The sequence below is a fragment of the Sorex fumeus genome, unplaced genomic scaffold (assembly GCF_029834395.1).
Source record: "Sorex fumeus unplaced genomic scaffold, SorFum_2.1 ptg000034l, whole genome shotgun sequence".
In the NCBI taxonomy this organism is placed as follows: domain Eukaryota; kingdom Metazoa; phylum Chordata; class Mammalia; order Eulipotyphla; family Soricidae; genus Sorex; species Sorex fumeus.
The window spans coordinates 35,689,949-35,710,889 of record NW_026606091.1 but is presented as its reverse complement, the minus strand read 5'-3'; the positions used below and the strand labels follow the sequence as shown (position 1 = coordinate 35,710,889).

At 39.9% G+C, this 20,941-nt stretch overlaps 2 protein-coding genes across 2 annotated transcripts in view; both read right to left on the bottom strand.

Annotated features, from left to right (window-relative positions):
• Positions 1–3,584: 3,584 nt before the first annotated feature.
• CAVIN4 (caveolae associated protein 4) lies at positions 3,585–13,896 on the bottom strand. Its single transcript, XM_056117371.1, has 2 exons — positions 13,122–13,896; positions 3,585–4,553 (listed from the first exon to the last, which is right to left on the bottom strand). The coding sequence occupies exons 1-2, from the start codon at positions 13,527–13,529 to the stop codon at positions 3,786–3,788; spliced, it is 1,176 nt and encodes a 391-aa protein (XP_055973346.1). The 5' UTR covers positions 13,530–13,896; the 3' UTR covers positions 3,585–3,785.
• Positions 13,897–13,991: 95 nt separating this feature from the next.
• TMEFF1 (transmembrane protein with EGF like and two follistatin like domains 1) overlaps positions 13,992–20,941 on the bottom strand; it is a 99,289-nt gene continuing 92,339 nt past the window's right edge. Inside the window, exons 9-10 of the mRNA XM_056117367.1 lie at positions 18,925–19,083; positions 13,992–15,103 (exon numbers count right to left, since the gene is read on the bottom strand). Coding sequence (XP_055973342.1) covers positions 15,019–15,103; positions 18,925–19,083 — 244 coding nt within the window. The 3' untranslated portion in view covers positions 13,992–15,018. The remainder of the gene's footprint in view (positions 15,104–18,924; positions 19,084–20,941) is intronic.

The window sequence follows — 20,941 nt, the reverse complement described above, 5'->3', positions numbered from 1 at the left end:
TCATTACAGACCAGGCACTAGCATTACACGTATTAAAATATAATTAGGATAAAATCACATAAAAGCCGCTCTCCAAATCAACCCAAATATGCAGCTCCATTTATTTAGCAATATTAATCCATGCATTTACATGAAGAGTATCAAGCCAAGCGGAATGAGTCAGAAAGAGAGGGACAGATATAGAAGAATATGACCGCATTCATTTGTGGGATATAAAAAATTAGTATGGAACTAATATCCAAGACAAGGGAAAACAGGCCAGGGGGACTAGTCAATGGTTGGAAATTTCCACAAGGGTGTGGGGGTGTGGAAAGTAGTTACAATAGAGGAGGGTTCATTATAACAACATTAGTTGGAAATGATCACTCTGGACAAGAACTAAGTGTTGAAAGTAGGTAAAGGGATTTCCATGATAACCTTTCAGCATTTGTATTGCAAACTATGACTAAAATAAGAGAAAGAGAGCGAGAGGGAGAAGAGAGGTGCCTGCCATAGAGGCAGGCTGGGGTGAGGGGTAGCTCTGGGGAGGTGAAAGGGAAACTGTGGACACTGGTGCTGGGAAATTACACTGGTGGAGGGATGGGAGTTGGAAAATTGTATGACCGAAACCCAATCATGAACAGCTTTGTAATGTTCTATCTCACAGCGATTCAGATAAAAATAAAACATTTTTTAAAAAGCATGCACTTAAAAAGTGGGTTAACAATAAAAAAGCAGCTGTAGAAGCATGTTTTTTCAAAAATCAGTGATATCATGTAACAAAACTGCACAGTGGTATGAATATTTTATGTAACATGATCCACACTTTTTAGCTGATAGAATCCCATAGAACTATAGTCCTTGATCCAAAACAGACCCTTCAATGTGCTTAAGAAGCAAAGAGTTAAGTACAAATGAAAGTACTTAAATTTGTGAAAACTTGTTCCAGTAAATTTTGACACATCATAAATATACTCAGCAAGCTAAATCCTCACGTGTCTCCTACTGTATCTTTGCAGTTGACCCATTTCTCTGACAGGTCAGAGCCAGGCCATCACAATCTCTAAGGCCTCTCCTCTGAAGAGCCTGTGCAGGACCTAGGGCAGCTCTCCTCCGGTCTCCTCTGCCCTTCTCTGGAAGAGCAGAGTGGGTACCATGACCTCATTCTCCATGGGAGGCTGCATGATCATTCTGTCTCAGAAAGGAAAGGGAACAAGGGCCATTAATGGTTGTATCTGAACAATTTATTAAAATCTGACATGTATAATTTCAAAAACACAGAGGAAAATCAGCACAATATCTGTTCCAGTTGCTTGAAAGAATGGGTGATTCATCTATTTCTTGCATCAAATGGGGATGAATGATTTTGCTCCCCAATCAATGTAGACCTTCTTTTGCGGGGAGGAGGGAGGCGAGGGGAGGGACCCATGCACAACTGTGTTCAGGGCTTACTCCTGGCCCTGTGCTCAGAGGACCACATAAGGTACTGGGGATCGAACATGAGTCAGCTCTGAGCAATGCGAGCACTGTACTATCTCATTTCCCCCAAAGTAAGATATTCCTTACATCAAGAAAAGAGGGTGAAAATATTTCTTAAAGTATGAATGTAAAAAGGAGGATAACCCTAGATAAGGGAAGAAATGTCAAGAGACAAAAGCGACATGGTGAAAAATAACCTAGTACTAAAGAAAGTCCTTTAATTAACTTCTAGGAACATGTAAGAGCTGACAAGTTACAAGTCCTTCCTCATCAAAATTCTGTAAGAGAAATGTTTTGTATTTGTCTTATTAATGAACTTTACAATAATTCCTTGGCAGTAATATTTGCAGAAAAAATACTGTAGCCCAGTTGATATTTATTCTGACTAGAGCTAGAGAGAAAGAAAACATTACTTCTTTACAGTCTTTTAACCTAGAAATATCCCTATTAACAAGAAGAACCTCTATATCAAATTCATGTTATTGGAGATTTATTATAGTAATAATTCTTAGGAAGAGGACACTGACATCAAGCTTTGTAATGTCTTTTTAATTCAAATTTATTATAACATTAAAGAAATATCTGATTTGGCATCCAAATTCTTTCTAAACTATATTTTAAATTCTTCTTTTCAGAGTATTGATCAATGCTGTGTTCGCTTTCATCTTCAGTGCAAAAAAGTCAATAAGATGAACAATTTATGATTCTATGTAATCATGCAGAATAAAAAGGAAATGGTAATGAATTAAAATCATAAATCTAAATATGAGTAACTAAATTTAGTATTTTAAATCCAGAATGCACATGTCTATGAGTGTTCAAGTTACTGTACTTTTCTTTTTATTTCTTAATTTTTTTAAATTCTTTTAATTTTATTGAATCACCATGAAATAGTTACAAGCTTTCAAGTTTGGGTTACTTTTCAATGGCAAGATGATCCAAAACTGATCTGAAAGCTGACGACTGTTCAAATGTTTAAAATTCTCCAATTCCATAATTTCTTACAAACCCGGAGAATGGAGCATACCAGAAGTACAGAATCGGTGTAATCATTCCTTTCTTTCCTTACTAACAACAATTACTTCCAGATTGGCTAGATCTACAGCTAAGAGATAAGTGGAACCTGGCTTTGTCCCAAAGGAGCAATGATGAACTCTTCTGAACAGTGTTCTGAACAGTGGGGACCTGAGGGAATTGTTCTGGAAAAGAGACATCTGAGATCATTTCCAACCCCAGTGCACCAGGGCTGCATTTTAGAACAGCATCTTGAAGACACAGTCAGTTTTATGCTCCATGTTGTTCAAACAATGTAGTTATAGTCCATGGCAGATCTGAACAAAAATTAGAAAAGGATTTCCCAGGAAACATTCTAAGACCTAAATCAAATCCAAGGTCTGGTTTTGCTCTTTGACCAAAAAAAAAAAAAGAGGAAAAAGAGGGGGAGAGGGGGAGAAGGGGAGGGGCAGCAGGGGGAGGGGGGAAGAGGAGGAGGTGGAGGACAAGGAGGAGGAGGTGAGAAAAGTCACCCAAGAATTTACTTTGCTTTTCTAATTTTGGGAAAAGGCTTCTAAAGACCCATTTTAGTTTCTGTCTAATAGTGGTCCTCACTGCTTGACATTCAGGGTTTTTGCAGAAGGACAATTGCTTAGATTTTGCTTTTTGAGGAAGCAGTAGGACTTGTTTCTCACTATGTGCTTCCTGTTCCCCAGAAGGCAAAAAGTTTCCTCTGATCTTCACAAAAGTCCTCTGAGTTAGGCAGTGCAGGCGAACACTCTCTGTTTTACTGGTGACTTTACCTGCAGGTGACATGCTATGTAGCTCCGCACAGGTAAAGCTGAGATGCTCAAGTCCACCGTTCACATAAAAACATCTGAAGGGATGTGACCTCTAGTGCACTAAATGGAAATGTTCCTTCATTTTTGTAATGGACAAATTCTATAATGCACTTGAATTAGTCTCATTAATCTAAACTAAAATGGGAATACACACAAGGGCACGTATTTGCTCTTCCTTTGTGTTAGTATACTAAATTCCTCATGGACCCTTTCTAGGAATCATTATCCTAATGGGTCAGAGAAAGGAATTAAAAAAACCCACAAGTGACAGAGTAACATATATATTTAAAAAAAAATGTTAGCAAGCTGCTAGATCACTAAAAACCCAAGGGAGGAGGAAAAAAATTCCCAAGGAAGCACAGGAGAATGTTTCTGTTTGCGAAGTCACTAGACCATTTACGTTTTCCCATTGGCATATAAATGTAAATGTCCATGCTACGTAACCTCAAACTATAATAATTAAGGAGCTCTGTCGTTATACTCCATTCTTCTTTATGATGATTGCTTTAAATCTAGCAAAAGAGATTCATCATCCTCTACTTGCACCTGAGGTTTGAAAGTCACTTTTAAGGGCTCTGGGGTGGGGATTTCCCCTCCTTCCTGGCGGGGGCGCTCTGCCCGGGTCTCCTCTCCATCTGTCTCCCTATCTGTCTCCCTGAGCTGCCGCTCCTTGGGGAACTCACCATTGGGGCCCAGAGACTCGCTCCCAGACATGATGTCCACACCCATCTCCCCGACCTCCACAGGCCCTTCTGCCACTGTGTTCTCTTTAGCTTTGCGACGGCTGCGCATCTTAAAGGTGTCCCTTGAGGGAGCCGCACTGGAAATAGACTTCTTAAATCTCTCCCCCGACTGCTTCAGTCGCTCCCCGGACTGCTTCAGCCTCTGCCCTGACTGCTTCAGCCTCTCCTCCCCAGACTGCCTCAGCCTCTCCCCGGACTGCCTCAGCCGCTCCCCGGACTGCCGCAGCCGTTCCCTCCTCTCTGGGGTCACTATTCTAGTTCTGATCCGGTTCACTCTCTTGTCAAAATCCTGCCGTGTCTTTTGCATGCTTTCCTTGGAAAATGCCTTTTTGATATTATCGATGTGCTCCTTGCCTGACTTTCTAAGCTTGTCAGATCTGCTTTCTTCAACATAATATTCTTCATCTGAAGACAGCTCTATTGGAGGCTCATAGATCTCCTCCTCCTCTTCCTCATGCTCTTCAGTAACACTTTTATCTTTTACAACAGACAAGGATGTTGGGCATGGAATCTTCTCCTGAAGGAAGAAAATGAAAGCATGTTAGAGACCAGTTTATCCCTTTCTGGCCAGGACTTTTAAACCCCCACTGTGGGCTATTTACTTTCTGCCTGCTTGTTAAATGTTGGCATAACTCAGAATTTTACTCTTTGGCCTCTTTCTCCCCTTCTTCACCTCCATTCCTAAGCCTTTGAATTAAACTTTAAGTGTATTAAATTTAAGGGCTGTGTATATACATATATGTTAAGCACATATATTTTATCCCCATGTATTTTATCTCCAATCCCTTCTCCTATGATGAAAAGACACATTTCTAAATGACCAACAGACTTATCCACCTCAGCATAACATAGCATCTCAAACTTATGTCCAAAACTCAAGGTTCATCCATAAATCTCTCCGCTGCTCCTTCTTTTCCTGAACCTCTTCCTAAGCACCTCTGAATATTCAGGCACCAACCAGACAGAAACCTCAGAAGGAAAGATCCAAATAGCTATTTCTCCTCTTCATCCCACTACCAACTAGTTATTCATGTTGTCAATAATACTTGTTCCTTCTCTTTCCTCCTTGTCACCTCAGGCCTGAATTTATGTAATATCTCTACTGCCAAACAGCACCTAAATCTCTCCTGATAAGTGTTTTTAAAGACTTTCAGATGTTCATCACTACTTTAGAGATTAGAGTTCAAATTCATAATATGATTAAAAGGCTCTTCAATTTGAATTAAATCTACTTGCGTTTTCCTCCAGTCCAGCAAAACAAACCACCACCCTCCTCAGTTCCTTTAACACAATAAGGTTTTGTCCCTCCTGCTTTTGGCAGATGTGATTCCTGCTCTCTAAAATATCCCTCCACCTCTTTTCATCTATGAACAGAATTCTTCAGAGGGAATTCAAATATCCTCAACTTTGCTGAGATGGCTTTGGTCTCCGGTTTATGGCAAAATGGCTCTCATCTCTCTTAACATTTACCACTGTGTCAGCTGAACTGAAACTCTACCTATTTATATACGTCTCCCTGTGGCTTTTCCGAGATGACAGGTTGTATGATAACAGAGATGTCTCACTTCTCGTGTCTTACATCCACACATATCAGAGTGAGCTGTACATAAGCCAGTAAGTGACTGTTGGATGAAGTAAGAGGCATACGCCTTCACTCAGCAAAGAGTTACTAAGCACCTATCAGGCCTCAGCCAATGTTCTAGGAACTGAGAATCTCCTGCAAAGAAAACAGAGTAAAGGAACTTATGTTCCTAGAGACAAACAAGTTAAATACATACCATGTTCAAGGATAAGTGCCAGATTTAAAAAAAAAAAAAGGGAGGGGTGGAGTTGTAGCAGAGCGGGTAGGGAGTTTGCCTTGCACGTGGCTGACCTGGGTTCAAGTCCCAGCATCCCATATGGTCCCCCGAGCACCACCAGGAGTAAATCCTGAGTGCATGAGCCAAGAGTAACCCCTCTGCAACGGTGGGTGTGATCCAAAACGCAAAAAAAAAAGCGGGGGGTGGAATATACTACATCTGGGAAGGGAAGTTGCTTGGGAAGGCTTCACTAATAGATAAAATCCTAGTGTAGACTACTCAACTGGAAGAGAAACAAAACCAGTGGGGGCGAGGGTAGCATGACCAGCAAGAGTGACCACAGGAGAATGAGAAGGAGCAGGAGGGCCAGATCTCATAGGGTTCTGTATCCATGAATTAGGGTAGTGGTTCTTACTAAGTGTGCTAGGAAGCCTTTTAAAACAAATTTTGACCCAGTGATATGATTTGATCCATGTTGTAGAAGGAGCACTGCTGCAAATGAGAGATCTATGAAAGCACTGGAGACCACAGAGAAAGCCAGGAGAGTGCAGGATTGGGTTACTACAAAGGAGGGGGTGAGAGTCACCCGATTACGATTACGGAGCTACTCTGGAGAACCAATAGGATTCTGCTGCTAAGAGTCAGGAGTGAACTCTTAGAAAGGATCAAAGACCAAAGATTCCCAAGCACAGGATTTGAGCAGTGAAGGATAGGTTTCTCATTACCTAGGGCAGGAAAGAAAGCACAAAGATAAGACTGGAAAAGAAGAATGAAACCCAAACATAATAGCTTTGCGATGGCCACTGGCCATTCAAGTAGAGAAATCAAATATCTTTGAGTATAAGCTTAGAATTGAGGAATAAATTTGGACTAGAGAAACTTTCTGGTGCCATCAATTTAAAGGTGAAATTGAAAATAATGAAGTTGGGGGAAAGAAAGATGGCGGCCGCACGGGAGCCTTGTGGACAGCCGGTTTGAGACGGGCTCGGCGGGAGCGGCGGGGACCTCATGGGAAGGGGGGCTTTGTGGGCCGTCCCCCACGCCCCACCGAGGTCGCCGGCTGCCCCCCACGAGCGGCTCTCCGGCACGGCCACGGCCCCGGAGGCACAAGGACTTAGCACAGAGAACCAGCCGCTTGGAGCAGAAAAGCAAATGGACGCACGGGCACAGAAACCAATCTCTTAACTATCTAACTTTTAATAGAAATTCTTCCAGGGTCAATAAGTAAAATAGCAGAAATTCAAAACCGCGCGGCCGCCATAGCGGCCGCGCGACATCATTTTTATCCTTAAACCAAGTTGTAGAAAGCAAATCATTTCACAATGCTGTTTCAGCATATCTGATTGTGGGGGGTGGGTCGTAAACTCTAAACAATAATTGTGCATCTTCTATCAAAACAATCTATCTAGTCAAAGTAGATAGAGTATTAACTAGAACTCATCTGCCTCACAAGAATTGGGAGGGGTGGGGGGAGGTGGGGGTCTATTGGGGTTCGGGGTTAAAAATAAGTATTGGTAAAGGGAAATGTGTTTGATATTTACATGACTGAGACCTAAACCCGAAAGCTCTGTAACTTTTCCCACAGTGATTCAATAAATAAATAAATTATAAAAAAAAAAAAGAAAATAATGAAGTTGGGCTGGTGAGATAGTACAGCTTGCGTTGTAATGCATCTGATTCAGCTTTGATCCTTAGCACCACACATGGTCGCCCAACCATGGAAGGAGTGATCCCTGAGCACAGAGCCAAGAGCACTGCCAGGTGTGGTCTAACATCTTCATACCCCAAAACATGAGCTTGCTTTGCACAGTCAAAGATGGCCTGACCCAGGTCTGATCCCCAGCACCACATAAGATGCCATGAGTACCAATAGGAGTGATCCCTAAGCAGAGAACCGGGAGTAGCCCTTGTGTACTGCTGGGTGCACCCCTCAACTCTTGCAAAGACAGATAAATTCATGAGGCAAGATAAAAAATATTCTGGGGGCTGATCGATAGTGCAGCAGGTTGGACGTTTGCCTTGCACATAGTCAACCAGGGTTCGATCCCAGCATCCCACACAGTCCCCAGAGCACCACCAGAAGTAATTCCTGATTGCAGAGGCAGGAATAACCACTGTGCATCACTGAGTTTGACCCAAAAAGGAAAAAAAAGATAAAGGTCTGCCAGACACTCATAGGTCTATACTCCATTATTCAAATGCCTTGGGGTCAAGGAATATGTAACAATTCAGATTATTTCAGATTTGGAAATAGCACTGGGAAGACATTCCTGAAGAGATTTAGGGAAGAAGCATTTTTTAGGGGGGAGGAGGGCACAGCTGAATCTTGACTCGGAAATGGGATAAGGACATGAACAACCTCATGCTACTTGAAGTCAGATTTTGCCACCAAATGAGTTCAGATCAAGCCCAGGACTTGTATTTTGGTGCTATAAATTACCTTTAAACCTACAGATAAAAAAGAAGAGGAAAAGTGATTGTTTTGCATCCTGCTATCCCTGATTCAATCTATAGCACTAAAGATGAGTCCCCCAAGCACCACCAGGAGTCACTTCTGAGCAGAGCCAGAACAGACCCTGAGCACAGCCAGCGAGTGGGTGTGGCTCAAATTTTCCCACCTCCCCATTTCCCCCCACAAGAAAGAAAGAAAGAAAGAAAGAAAGAAAGAAAGAAAGAAAGAAAGAAAGAAGGAAGGAAGGAAGGAAGGAAGGAGAAAGAGAGAAAGAGAGAGAAAGAGAAAAAGAGAGAGAAAGAGAGAGCGAACGAAAGAAAGAAAGGAAGAAAGAAAGGAAAAAAGGAAGAAAGAAAGAAAGAAAGAAAGAAAGAAAGAAAGAAAGAAAGAAAGGAAGGAAGGAAGAAGAGATAAGAATCAAGAAGTATAAATATCTGCCAGAGAAGGATAAGGAGACCCACAGAGCACCTACTCCCTGCCGCAAAAGCCACAAGTGAAAGAAGTTTCAAGAGACACAGGAAACAATTATGTCAAATGCCAGAAAAATAAGGGTGAGAATTGGATTTGGTAACATGGCAAACATACTAGTTAGTGCCCCTGAGAACCAACCCAGAAACACAGCTACTCAAAAAACTAACCTCATTCCTGACAAATGCTAAAACTACAAAGGAAAAGGAATAAAGATCATGATAAACTGAACCTGTAAATTAAAATTTTTCAAGGAAACCGTGCTTCTAAATCTGCTTAATTAAAGCAATATAGAAACATGCAAGAAATACATTGATAAATATTCTGCCTGTAAATTAAGGACGTTTTATGAGAGCCCTATTACTTTGAACTTAAAGTTAAATCTGGTTACCGAATCAGAGAAGAAGCTGGAAAGCTGGGTGGGAGTCCCATGTCTTGCTGATGAATCAGAAGCAACATTATTCCTCTCCTTTCCTGCCACCTGCCACAAGGAGCAGCTTCATAACACCACATGGGTCGGTGTGGCTTGAGAAGGTATAATTAGAAAAGGACAGAGCCAAAGAACTATCACTGCTTGGTGGTGGTGTGTGCATGTGCGTGGGGGAGGAGGTGGGTAGGCTAGAACAGGACCCTCACAATACTGCTATGAAGAGATCAGAGATGGCTTAACTGAGGATCAGAAAGTCTTCTTCAACTGAACACCAGTTAAAACTGGACACGAAATCAAAACAAAGGCAGCGTGAGGAACTTGTTCTGTGGATCTACTTCTTGCAATTCCAGTGAGTGAGAGATATTATCGATTAATGATAGAGACACTGTAATAAGTGAAGATGATCAGAGACAACTACGCTCCAACGTGGTGTAGGAATCAGTTAAAAAGGTGATTTCCGTAACAAAAAAAATGACAAGGTAAAAAATGGGCCCTGATCAGGTAGCAAAATAAATTTTCAATTAAGAAAATTTGGAATATAGGCAAGACAGGGATACATCATTAGGGAATCGCATTTGGTAGTCACAGGCCAGTAGTGGGAGTAGTGAGCAAAACTGCTAGAGGACTGGGTCAGACTCCTGGCTTGCATGATGAGAAGGTCATCAAGGAGAAAGTCCATGTAGCGGGAAATCTCAATAGGGAGAGGAGAGAGCTCAAAGGGCTGGGGTGCGTGCTTTGCATGCTGAAAGCTTGGGTTGATTCCCCAGCCCTAGCATCTCATGATCCCCCAAGCACCACCAAGAGCGACCCCAAGCATGCAGCTTTGAACAGCCCTGAGCTATTCACGGCCAGGTTTGTGCCAGTCCCCACAAAACCGAGAAGTATGTGAAGCATCAAATAATTTTCTCCTGCCAGTATCCAAGACGAGGTGAAAGTTCAGACACATGCAACTGTAGGAGATTAAGATACCAATGAAGATCAGCACACAAATATACAATTTTGGGGAAAAAATACCCAAGTAGATATAAAATGTATAGTTGTTGAACAGCTCAGTTAAAAGTTAATTTTAGAAGGGACAGTTCTCAGCACAACCATTCTGCATATTAAATAGAAGGGTGAATTATAAGATCAAATTTTAATTGCTAACAATAATTTAATACTGTATACACTGTTGTAGCATCTTAGAAATCATCGAATCCATTGGCATTTTCTTTCCTCTTTTCTCTACAGGTTCTCCTGGTATAAAAGATTTCAACTGAATATGGGTAAAATGCTGTTAGGTTTTCACAGGACCAAAAAGGAGAAAGAGAGAACAAGGGGGAGTGTCCTGCCACAGAGGCAGGGTGGGATGGGGGGGATGGGGGTTTGGGGGGATGGGGTGTGGGAGGGATGCTGGGACCCGTGGTGGTGGAGGATGGGCGCTGGTGGAGGGATGGGTACTTGATCATTGTATAACTGAAACCCAAGCACAAAAATTTCTAAGTCTATAATTGTACTTCATCGTGTTTCACTAATAAAAAATTTTTTTAAAAAATGCTGTTAGGGGGCTGGAGCGATAGTACAGCAGGTAGGGCGTTTGCCTTGCACGCAGCCAACATGGCCGACCCAGGTTTGATTCCCAGCATCCCATATGGTCCCCCGAGTACCGCCAGGAGTAATTCCTGAGTGCATGAGTCAGGAGTAACCCCAGAGCATCGCCGGGTGTGACCCAAAAAGCAAAAAAAAAAATGCTGTTAGGTTTTCAACAACTACAGAATCTTTGTAGCAGTACATTCTACAAGAAAAAAAGACATGGCCCAAATGAGTGTCTCCCAGTTGCTTTTGCAGAACATCTTCTATTCACTCAAGGGAATCAAAGAAAGGAGAAAAAAACACCAAGTTTCAGGGAATAACAGATGAATATAGAAATATTGGGCTGGAGCAATAGCTCAGTGGGTAGAGCGTTTGCCTTGCACACAGAGCACCCGGCCGACCCAGGTTCGATTCTTCTGCCCCTCTTGGAGAGCCTGGCAAGCTACTGAGAGTATCTCACTTGCATGGCAAAGCCTGGAAAGCTCCCCATGACATATTCGATATGCCAAACACCGTAACAAAGTGTCACAATGGAGACGTTACTGGGCCCGCTCAAGCAAATCGATGAATAACAGGAGGACAGAGACAGTGACAGAAATGTTAAAACTTTTTTAGAAATGTCAGCAGACAAACAAATCAATTCTAATTTTAAGGCTGAACTCTGAAGATCCATCCATTTTAAATTCTAATTGATGCCTGGGTGCCTGCGACATAGAGATTCTCAGATGAAGTGCCAGATACCACAAATAAATTTGAATATGCCCCATGCACTACTGTTAAGGCCCTTGGAAAGTGGATTAAAAAATATAGATACTGCATTCTCCAACACCAAAGCTAGAACCCCATTACATCCACTAATACTAGGACTGAGTTCTGATTTCTCTCTCTCCTCTCTCTTCTCTCTGTCTGTCTCTGTCTGTCTCTGTCTCTGTCTCTAAAGTAGGCAGAAGGGCCTCAAAGCATCTGGACAGAAAGGAAAAGGATAAAGACTTGGCATATAGTTCATTTCACCTAACCTTTGAAGTAAACAACTCTTCTCATTCCCTTCATTTTATCCTAAATGAACAAAAAGATCTTAAAACAGATCCAAAATGCCTCTCTGCAGTCCCACTACAACTTTTATCAGTCAACAAGCCACTGAGAGCTGAATAACATGTGAAGAATGTTATGGGGAGTATCAGCCCACATCCCAACTAGCTTACAAATATCTGCCCACATAATCCAACTGTGTTCCTACATTTTGCTTTTATTTGGGCAGATTCTCTATGCATATGGGCATCCATTCTTTTAAAAAAAATAAAGTGTATTCTTTTAACAAATAAAGATAAATAACACTGACCATTCTTGAACACATTTCTGATTTTGTGCTTAAATTCTCTGGACATGAAATTTCACAGTCCAAAGGTTTATGCAGTTTCAAGGTTTCTTATATGTACTGCAAAAACTACCCTCCCAAGATACATTATCTGCTAGCAAACTATTAAAATGTTTTTTTCCTACCAAAAAATACTTATTTTAAGAACTTCAATATGTATAGGTCAGAGTGAAATTCTTTGCTGAGTGAAATATTTAATGACTTTCATGATTTTCTATGACAGGAAAAGTTTAATTTGTTCCTCTTGATCTTCTAGGAGTTTTAAAGTTGATTTACAGATACCAGATTTGTACCATGGATATATTCATACAAAAAGTATGTGTCAAATGTAGAATAATACTAATACACAAAGCCATACCAAAAAATGACTATGCTAAGTCATGAAAAGATGTAATAAAATATGCAATCACTTATGATTCCTACATCCATAACTATAATACAAATAAGAATTAGTGCCTGATGATCAATAGATAAATTCAAATTTTTTCTTATTATGATGTAACCTACATAGTACTGCCTGAAAAAATTCCAACAATTTTTTCTGTTTAGATCTTTTCCAGAGAAAATCACATTGTTGAGCTACTGTTCCCCAATTTCTATTTTTATAAACAAAGAACTATTTTAATGAGGATTCTTAGATCTCTTCTGATGCTCAGAATCACAGTCTATGAAAGAGCATCATGCTAATATGACTAATAGGCTGAGAGGACCTCACTAATAAAGTGTCAAAGACAAAATATAGTCTTCACTATGATCCACAGTTCCCATTTCATGACATGGTTGAGAAGTTCAGAATAATGACATAATAGAAAGTTAATTAATGCAGAAATGATTTCATCATGAGATTCAGCTGATACGAGGCTTCACGATATGACTATACACAACAGTGACCAAATGACACTGGATCTCTCTGGCAGGACTTGTTGGAAACGAGAGTATGCCAGAGAGATTGCAATAATGGAGCAATACACACGCAAGCGTAAGTTTACCTGGAATATGACCACACGGAATTTGTTTTTCTTCATTATTTCCTCTTGCCTCGTCTCAACCTTTTTCACATGAATTTGTTGCTTCTCCACCCGGGCCCGCACGTCTCTAATGTGAGCGCTGATTTTTCTGGTTTTTTCGAACAATTTGTTGACAACGTAGCTTGTATTGCTGTGGGACTGTGAGAACTTCAACAGGTCAATCTGGACAGATTTGATGGCATTTCCCATTTCCCTGTGTCTCTCTTCGATTCTCTTCTGGCTGGCCTGCACACTGTCCACAATGGCGGCCACCCTGTCCAGGACAGTCACAATGGTGAGGGCAGCGTCTTGGTCTTCATCTTCTGAAGCAGCTGACAGGCGATTCTGGTGCGCTTTATCGGCACTTGAGGCAGATGCATTGTGTGCCATTGTATTTCTTTCTCAGCGAAAGATGGTCCTACCACAGTTAATTCGGGTGCTTAGGACAAAAAGTTAGCTGGGTAACAGGCAACAACAGCGTTGTTTAAAGGGCTGGAGGAACCTCACCCCTGGAGACTGGTCAAGTATTTCTAACTATAAATACCCATAAGTGACTGTTCTGCAACATGAACCCTTGCAAAGCACTGGGTACTGTTCCAAACATGCTTGCTGACTGACTAAGGGACTCAAATAAGATTGTGGTAGTAGAGAAAAGCTTTATTAAAAAATGTTCACTAAAGCTTACCTTGTTACTAATATTAAACCAAATAACCTTGGGTCAGACTCCTAATGTTGGGTGAAACTTTTGCCTTTAGATAATGTCTATTATTTGTCTATTAATTTCACATATGAAGTGCACGGAGAGATCAACACCAAAGAAGGTAGTAAAGAAACACACAAAACCAGAGGGCATATAGTGAAAACATTATATTATAGCATGCTTTTGCAAACCAAATATTAAAATTAATATTTAATTTTGAACATATTCTTAATTCTACATGCATACTTCGGAATATCTAAACTACATGTTAAATAGCTGAATACATTCTACTCACACTTCTGATCTTTAAACACCAACGGTCTATTAATATAGCTATTACTACAGAACAAATTTGGATAGAGGTTTCAGATAGTTTTTAAAGCTCACTTTAAGAGTACCAATCATTAACTATTTTTGCATTTATTCACAAACACTGATACAATTTGTTATTTATGTTAAAACAAACATTTTCTTTAAAAATGAATGTGTATTAAAGGAGTTTAACATAGAGTAGGCTTTCTTCCTATCTGTTCCTTAGACAGACTATTTTCACAATATCTAAATCTACTTTTCTGTGATTTGTTCCATCAATGCTGCCAGAAATTTTTTCAAATTATCAGAATTATTTTTTCAGTGAAATAATAAAATTTTAGTACATACATCTTATAAATATTTTATATCTAACACACACAGCTTTACAGTTCATGCGATAGGCAGTGTCTAAAAAATTGGTTACTAAATCTCAAAAACATTTAAATGTCTATTTAAACACAGTGTCTTCTAGATTTTTTTTGTAAGAAAAGTAATCTGTAAACATCTTTACCTTTAGTTCATGCTTTGCCATTTGCTGTGTTCATTGTGAAAGAAGAGAGTATGACTTTATAACCATTTGTGAAGTGGTCCATCTTTGCAAAAATATTACATTCCATGGGTAAAGAACAAGTCTTATAATTACCATGTGGTACAAATTTGTGGAAACAAATTTCTGTATTTAAAAACATAAAACAAAGACTACTAAACAGTCCAAAACTGTTGTAGCTGAATATTCGAAATACGAGCCAACAGTACTACACTAAAAATGTCCAAAAATAAGGCCTCTGAAATAAATATTTCCATTCTTTAAAAAAAGACATAATAAATGTACATCACATGGTCTGTGTACATATAAAAGTCATCAGTTTAAACCATTCTTGATGATGTATCTGAAGTAAAATGACCTAGGTTTTGCTTCTGTCTTCGGCCTCTATTGTTTTTAGGGCATTTTCTGTTGAATTTAAACAAAAGAAAAAGAATGTCATTTTGTTGGGGATATTTTCAGTGGTTCAAAGTAAATACACATTTCACATGTAAAGCCACATTGCATGTGATCACGCACAAGGGGGGAGGGATGATATATGCTGCACGATAAGGAAAGAGACCAACCCATCAGATGCTATCTTCCCTGTAAAGCTCTGAGTGGTAAGCTGGGCAGATATGCAACGAGGTGTGGACATGAGTTAAACCCATTCCTGGGGTCTATACTCTTGCCACATACAGTCCTAGGAAGAATCCTTGACCTACCTCTAACCTAACCCCATTATGTTTACTGTGAAAAATACAACATATAAGCCCCTCATAGCCCAAAAGATCCTGGGCTACATAATTTCCCAGAGCCTAATGGAACCTTAAAATGATAAAATTGGATTAGATGAAGGGAGAAATCGGGAAGTGGCATTTCTTAAGCTCAGGTATGAAGCCAGAGAAAAGACTAATAAATGTTTAGGCAACTACTTAAAAGAAGTTCTTGCATACCTTGCTTGGACGAATCACGAGACCACATACCAGAGGACTGCCATTCTGGGGATTGGCCTTGATTCTGCTTGCATGTTACTGCCTGTCTTTGTGAGCACAGTGCAAACCTCACCACTGTTCTTGTGCCTGGCTACTACAACACAAACTTAGAAGCTCTTACGATGCACAAGAATGGATTGTGGGGGCTAAAGCGATAGCACAGTGGGTAGGGTATTTGCCTTGCACGTGGCCAACATGAGTTCGATTCCCAGCATCCCATATGGTCCCCCAAGCATCGCCAGGAGTAATTCCTGACTGCAGAGCCAGGAGTAACCCCTGTGCATCACCGGGTGTGACCCCCCCCAAAAAAAAAGAGAATGGATTCTGACCATTCTGATAATTACTAGCTATGCGACTTCTGCTTGAGGTAAAATATTAAATTAAGAATTGAACTGACATCAAACATTTCAGCCAGTAAAGAACGCACAATCTACTGGCAAGTCTTATGACAAAAAGTATTCCTGCTGTGGAGGTCTGTGTTTTTCTTTAAAGAGCACTGCTTTGTGCTGACTTAAAAAGCCTTGATAACACTTCTCTCATAGAAACTTCACAGATTTTTATCTCACCAATCCTCATGCAAACACTTTGAAGTAAACAGAGCTGGGATCATTTCCATTCCACAAGCAAGGAAACTGTGGGAGAGGCCAAACAACCCTCTTTAACTATCACTAACTCGCCATGACCTTGGGAAAGTTCCAACTTCACAGGGCCATGTTTTTTTCTTCATTTAAGGACGTTTGGTTAGAAAGATGCTGCCCCACTAGCCTCTAATTCTACGTATCTAGACAAAAACGAGACTCATTCCACCTATAAAAGGAGAAAATGGCACTCATACAGCCTTGATAAGCAGGTCAGCAGGAGCAGCCTTTTACAGAAATTCCTACCATGTGCAGACTCCATGGGATAAATGAACAGCTGTCCCACAGTGGGCTGCGTGGGAGAAGCACTCCTGAAGAATTCTATGATGATAAATGCAAGGACATAATTATAAAATTCTAAATCCAACACAGCAAGATAAGCTGGGAGGGGAGAAAATGCCACAAGTGGGGGGGAAAAAAGTCTCAAGGAGACAGCTGCACTAACTCAATGAGAAGACATGGGCAGTGAAGACTTTAAAACAGTTTAGAAAATTGAATGTGATGTGGCTGGAGAGAGTTTAGGCAGCAAGGCATCTGCCTTGCATGCTGCTATCCCCAGATGATCCCCGAGCAGAGAGAGCTGCGTAGAACAGTCCCTCTGAGCACAGCGTTAGGAAACATCCCTTGAGCATTTTCAGGTCTGGTCTAATCCCCTCCCCAACTCTCTTGAAAAATAATATTTTAATGAGTGTCTAAGAAAAATAATATGTCTAAGTGTGAAGGCAACAAATGGATTTGGGGTAAAAAGTAAGATACGAATTTGAAAATTACCTGTCAGGTCATTTTAATTTAGTAACTGAGGATTAGGGTATGCCCAGAACCCAAGAATTGAGCTGGATAAAAGCTCAGAAAGGGCACATCTATTTCTGACCTTCAGAAAAGCCCTTCCCATCTCAGGATTTATTTCTCTGCATCTTTACAGAGACAGTGCTAGACCCAAAGCTGCATCCCGCGGACTCTGGCACTCTTTGAGCACAAAGATCACTGTGACCAGAAAAATCTTCCCTTGCATTACTTTATTTCCCCCCTTCCCTTTTCCTGCTATACTCTAATAATGCCAAATGGTCTCTCCCTCACATATACCAGTGACTTTCACATTAAATATGTTTTTAAATGTCTTTACACCAAGCGTCTCTGTACCTCTAAAACCTGAATTTCCACAAAATCAAGTTGGAAACTGGATCTCTTGGGCTGACTGTACTTGGCAAATGTATTTCCTAGGATGACATAATGACCCTTTTTTTGACAGTTCTGGGGAAAGAGAAAAGTATGACTTTGGAATCAGGCATTTCTGAATCCAAATTTAGGTACTCTACATATTAGCTGGCTGACCACGGGTAAATAACTTACCTCTGGGCCTATTGTAAGTAGCCACAGCAGCCCTGCTGCTGCAAGCTTTCATCTACCTTCTCTTTCTGCTGTCATTCATTCCTATTTCACTATGTCCCCTGCATTCATCTACTACCCAATTTTGTACTCACTAGTCTTGCCTAAGGATACATCATATGTTGCATGAAATAAAGTCCACTCATTCTAGCGCCAGATTATGAAAAGTATCTGTTACTCAGAGAAAACTCTTTTATCATTTTTAGATTTATCATTTCAGCTCCAGATGGCAGAGACTACTAAAAGTTTGGTCTCCATCCAAATCTTAGATAGAAGAGCTGTAAATCCATTATGGCCTGCCAATATCTGTACTTGATATGATCTAATCCTCTGCCCAGAAACATGCAGAAAGTGCAGAGATGGTGTTTCTGGGATTTCTGGAATAGGAGGTAAAAAAGACCAGCAAGAACATAGACTGGGAAGCCAAACAGTAATGAACTGGATTGGCATTGACTTTTCTCGGTCCAGTTCAGTTCTGACTTAGTTTCCACTCTTAAAAATGAAGCTTGAAAAAGCAACCACTTATACCATTCATTCTCTAAATATGTCCTTTAATTTGTAACAAATGGGCTCAGCTATGTCAAGATTTTTTTTCTGGGTCCAGGGACAAACCTGAGCCTTCACACATTTCCAGCAGCCTTCTACCATTGAGCTATGTTCCCTTGAGAATGTTGAAGCTTATGACTTACTAGTATAATATTAGAAAAATATTAGGATATCAAAAAGCTGTTATCTTTAACCTGGTGGATTTCTTCTTTTCTTGTCATACTTACTATAATAAAGAATCTTCTTAGGTCTTAAGAATCTTCTGGTTGGGCAGGGCTTAAGATATATCTACATGGCACATGGCTCTTCTGTACATGTGCAAACATCTAAAATGTTATTTTTGTTATCATCCCTGAATACAACAAGCTCACAAATGGAGCACAGTTCTAAGATCTCTAAATTCATGTATGGACTGGATTCTCATGCTCCCTCTACCAGCTTCCCTTGATAGATCTGTGACCCCAGGAATGAGCTTTTGCCCATATTTTAAAGACACATGCAAGAGATATCCACATGAAAACCTGGAGTTCTCAGATCACTTACACACACACATACACACACACACACACACACACACACACACTGTGACACTTACAGCTCCTATCATTTTTAGTCTGGCGTCAGGTTTTTCTTTCATCCAACAGATAATCCACCCCTAATTTAGAGTCAGCACGTCATGACCTACCTTGTAATGCACATGACAATTGCTACTATGATGGCAATCTGCACTGCTCCAATAATTGCTGCAATAAGAACATGAGTGAGCTTTTGCCTACTTGGCACTACATAGAGAATACTAAAGTCTGTCTTTTCACAGTGCTGTCCAGTGTAACCAGATTCGCATCTGAAAAAACGGGGGAAAAAAGACATTCCTATGAGTATTACAAATTTTTACAATTTTCAAATTAAAACACAAAAGAATGATAGAATTTAAACTGGAGTAGAAAATCAGGCACTCTCCCAATGTCTGAGAAAAAATTATCTTTTGTGTATTTCCTAATACTCTTTTTTATATGTCTATTTCACATAGTTCTTGCCTTTCACTTATGGCGAAGTCATAATAATATATACATATTTTAAATAGTTTTATTACTGAGATAATAGTTACAATAATATTAATGCTTATGTTTTACACTAATTTGAAATTGTGGTAGTCTATTACCTTCACTGAAAAAAAAATACAACATTCTACTCAAACTTCAATATAATATATATTCCTTGTTCCACTTAGCAGATTTCCATTTTTCATAATTATGAATTAGGTGTGATGAATATCATGGTGGATGTGAACTTTTCTACATTAATGTTAATCCATACACTTGACATTTGCAAATGGGATTATTGAATAAATATACATAAACATTACAGTTTTTTTTAACAGAGGACCAAATTATATCCAAGACACTTTTCAGTGTACATAAAATAATCATTTCAGATGCAGGGGGAAGATAAAAATAAGTTATTAATGACAGAAACAGGGGAGTCAGGCAGTCGAGTAAGTGCTAAGCTTAGAAATTAGCCTTATTCCAATTAAAAGTAAATTGAAAAAGCAAGAACATCAGCTGATGATAATAATCTGACAGGAGGGGGGTTGCGGAAACACTTGAGATATTTAACAGAAAATTCACATTTTTTTAGCTGGCAGAGGAAATGTATAAATTAACTTCAGCTGCAGATATTAACAAAACATCCAAAGTATAAGGATTATGTATATATTAATGTTTCCACATTTCATTATTAAAAAGTTTTAATAACACACACATAACAACACAACAACAACAGAGAACACCTGGGAGCAGGGAAACAGGGAAGCCAGGGGTGATGTGGGTCCACCAATCCCATCCCTGAGGTTCCTAGACACCTGCCAGTAGGTTTCACATTGGGTTCTAAGCTTCCTAGCAGACAAAAAAACAAGGTAGTAAGGTAGATAAACAGATCATGGATAGGAATTGAGAGCCCAGAAGCAAACCCACATACCTATATCTAATTGATTTTTACAACAGTGCTGACAATCCAATGGAAAACACAAGTCTTCAACAAATGATGCTGGGACAAGTGGACAACCACATGCTAAAGAATAAAGTTGGACCTCTTTTGGACAAACACAATAACTAACTCAAAATAGACCGTGGATCGAAATATAAGAGCTAAATCTACAAAAGAGGTACAGAGGGGAAAAAAAGAGGAAATGTTTATGACCTCAGATTAGACAGAGATTTCTTAGATATGACATCAAAAGCACAACATTCAACACAACAAAGATAAATGGAACAAACAAAAATCAAAATATCTAGTGATTAATAAACTATGTAAAAGTAAAAGAATAAAAGACAGGAGACCATTGTTGCAAATTATGTATCTGATGAAAGACATCTATATAGAATATATAAAGACCCACTGCCACTCATTAACAAAAAGACACGCTCCCCATTGAAAAATGAGCAAAAGATCAAAGCAGACATTTCTCCAAAACAAGACATACAAGTTGAACAACAAGCACATGGAAAGACACTCAGCATCATTAGTCGTCGTGAAATGCAAATCAAAATCATAATAAGATGTTACTTTCACACCCACACGGATGGCCAGAATCAAAAAGCCAGATGCTGGGAGGCTACTACAGAGAATTTGAAATACAGACACTTTGAAAACGAATCTGGAATTCCCTTAAAAAGCATAACACAGAATTACTATTACAGAAG